The following is a 2963-nucleotide window of genomic DNA, read 5'->3' on the forward strand; positions in this document are numbered from 1 at the left end:
CGGGGCATGATTATTTTTCATGCCGCAAGTTAGTCAAATTTTGTACTATGGGGCTAATTTTTCATTCTAAAAAGAATGGGGCCCTCGACAAAAATTTTATAACCAAACACTGAAATGCTTCTCATTCTTGTCCATTGTTGGCCAAAATATTCTTACCTAGAATGAGCAAGAATTAAGAAAATAAAACTAAGAAGAATAAAACATGACCTAAATGTCATCTGTGTAAAAATTCAAATATACGCGATTTTATTTTCCATTGACATTGATTAGGCACCAACTTTTCAACGGTGTAAAAACTAAAACAAACGCAGCCATCAACTCTAATCCTTTTGAGTCAATCCAACTTTTATACTTTCTTTTACCATATGTTCTTATTTTCTTGACTCAAGGGTTAAGGCTATACATAATTGGGGTTTGGGTCGATCATATTGGCCAAAACCTCAACACTAACCAACTCGTAGTTAAATCAGGCTCAACATTAATCCAACCCAAGTTGCAGCACTAAGCAAGATAACAACATTTAGCGTCAGCAAGTGAGATGTTGAAGGCTTGCCTAATTTATTATTATTCCAACAATGTAATAGATTGACTTTTTATTATGTTCAGCGTCAGCAAGGGATACAATTGAGTGCTTTTAAGTGCGGAATATTATATTTCTTTTTTTTTTTAAAAAAAGTGAAATATTAATGCACATGGAATAGCCGCAAGGCACCGACATGGAATTCTAACTGGACGGTGGGATGCATGCATTCCCTGGGGCCTGGACCCCACCCTAAAGGGCTGAACTTCAACTCACAAAGTTGGTCAACACCCGTTCATTTGATTCCATCCAAACAGCCCCAACCCATCCCTCTCTCTCTCTCTCAGAGGAAAAAAGAGAGCACATAACAGATAAGAAGTTTTCGGTTCAGATCTGCTACCAAATGTCCCAGCATGTCACTGCAGCCGCACAGAGGGAACATCTCCCATGAACGAGAAAGAGAGATATTCCCAATATACGGCTGCAGTGTCTTGTTGGGACATTATTGGGTGGGAAGATATTATTGGTCCAGGCCAGAGAAAAGTTCATGGTAGGACCCATTGGACAGTAGGCCGCAGTTGTCGCTCCCGCTGCATGTCGTCACGAGCTGGGCGCAGGGAGAAGTCCAGAAGGGCATTTCCCCTCCCCTTCCCCTGTCCATGTCCATTCTTGACTTGGCTAGCTGTCTTGTTACTTTTACTGTTCTAAACTGCCCTTCCTTTTCCCAATAAATTACGCCTCTAACCAAGCAAATAAGAAGTAAAAGCTCCACCCTCAACCTCGATACCAATCCCAAGCGCCGATCAGTCAATCACCTATCCGGCATCAGCCATGGCAGCCGCGGCGGACATGGCTAAGCTAGCGGTCGTAGCTCTTCTCATCACCGCAGCTGCAGCTGCTGATACCACTACTCCACCGCCTTATACCAACCACACCGTCGGGGGAGATAACGGATGGTTCTTCAATCCCACTACCAACACCCCCGCCACCGATTACACCAAATGGGCCGCTACTCAGACCTTCAACCTCGGAGACTATCTCAGTAAGTAACCTAATCTCTCTCTCTCTCTCAGCTGATAAGTGGGGTGATAGCTCTTAACTTAATTCTTTGAATATAGTTTTCAACACCAACTCAAATCAGACGATCATCGAGACCTACAACCAGACGACGTACAAAAACTGCAATAGCACCGATGCATTGGACAGCGACACGTTTATCTACGGCGAATCCAATAGGATCGGGGAGTCGTTCACGGTGGCCGTGCCGCTTGTGAAAGTGGGCAACACCTATTATTTCTCAGATGCGGAAAATGGTGTGCAATGCCAAAAGGGAATGGGGTTCGCGATCGTGGTGGGTCAAGGGCGGGGCCTACCTCCCAGTCTCAACCAGCCGCCTCCTCCGCCCTACGCCGAGCCTCCGGTCGCCGATTCTTCGCAAACTCCTCCTTCCACGGTTTCCACCGGCCAGCAAGAGAGGTTCTACAATAGTGGGTTCAGGATCAGGAACGGTGCTAACTTGCGCATTGGGCTGTTGGTCATTCTTTCCTTTGGGCTTTTGCTCGCCTGATCATCTTCACCAAATACATTTGATTGATTTCATAGTTATTAATCGTTTTCCTTCATTGTGAAGAAAACACAGAAAGAATCATTTCTTTTCTTCAGATCAGGTTTCTGCAATACTTGTTTGTTTTTCCTTTTCTTTTGCTAATATAAAACGCATTTACAATATTCGTGTGGCCAAACGGAACCGGTGGTGAAGAGCTGCACTGCTTCCAAACTGAGCCTTAGCACTTTCCAAGGCCAAGGGGTCCCATAATTGAAGGAATAAGCTATTCGATCTCTCTCCAATCTCAATCAAAAGTCAAAACACTAACAGACTAGACTTCACTCTTCAGAGTTCAGACTTCAGACCATAATTGTTAATCTTGCAAAGCTAATGAGTGAGGACCATGGGATGCTGGGTGAGTTCGGGACTGTAATTGTTAAGTTCTTTAAGTTATTAAATTTCGTAAACTTTTACAATTTTGGACCCTTGATTTGTGGTGAAAATTTTAAAATTAGGGGTCAAAAACTGAAATTTTGACAAAATTTAATTGCTTTTATTAATACTTTATTTATAGTATTTTCTACTATTTTAGTTTTGAATTATAAACTATTCTGATAGTCTGAAATTTAAACAAAATAAAGGGTCCAAATCCAAGATCCACAACAAAATTTTTAGTTTAATCAAGTAATGCTATTTAATATTGAAATCTAATATGAGTACGATCGGAATCCGATAAATGATTTTTTTTTATTTATTTTTTGGACGAGACCCTAGTACCTTAGGTCAATTCCCTTGCAACATAAATGGAAAAATACAAGATGGTGGATCACCAATTGTGAGCATCAATTTGGCCAGCCTAGACAGACAAGCGCATGAAGTGTAGATCAAATCATAGGG

The 2963-nt window shown here is 41.9% G+C and overlaps 1 protein-coding gene across 1 annotated transcript; it reads left to right on the top strand.

Moving 5' to 3' along the window:
• The first annotated feature begins 1258 nt into the window (after nt 1-1258).
• Nucleotides 1259-2181, top strand: LOC104608367 (early nodulin-like protein 18). Its single transcript, XM_010274328.3, has 2 exons — nt 1259-1562; nt 1639-2181. Exons 1-2 carry the CDS (start codon nt 1352-1354, stop codon nt 2085-2087), a joined length of 660 nt encoding a protein of 219 aa, XP_010272630.1. The 5' UTR covers nt 1259-1351; the 3' UTR covers nt 2088-2181.
• The last annotated feature ends 782 nt before the right edge of the window (nt 2182-2963 follow it).

Source organism: Nelumbo nucifera, chromosome 6 (assembly GCF_055504915.1).
Source record: "Nelumbo nucifera cultivar China Antique chromosome 6, China Antique-T2T, whole genome shotgun sequence".
Lineage (NCBI taxonomy): Eukaryota > Viridiplantae > Streptophyta > Magnoliopsida > Proteales > Nelumbonaceae > Nelumbo > Nelumbo nucifera.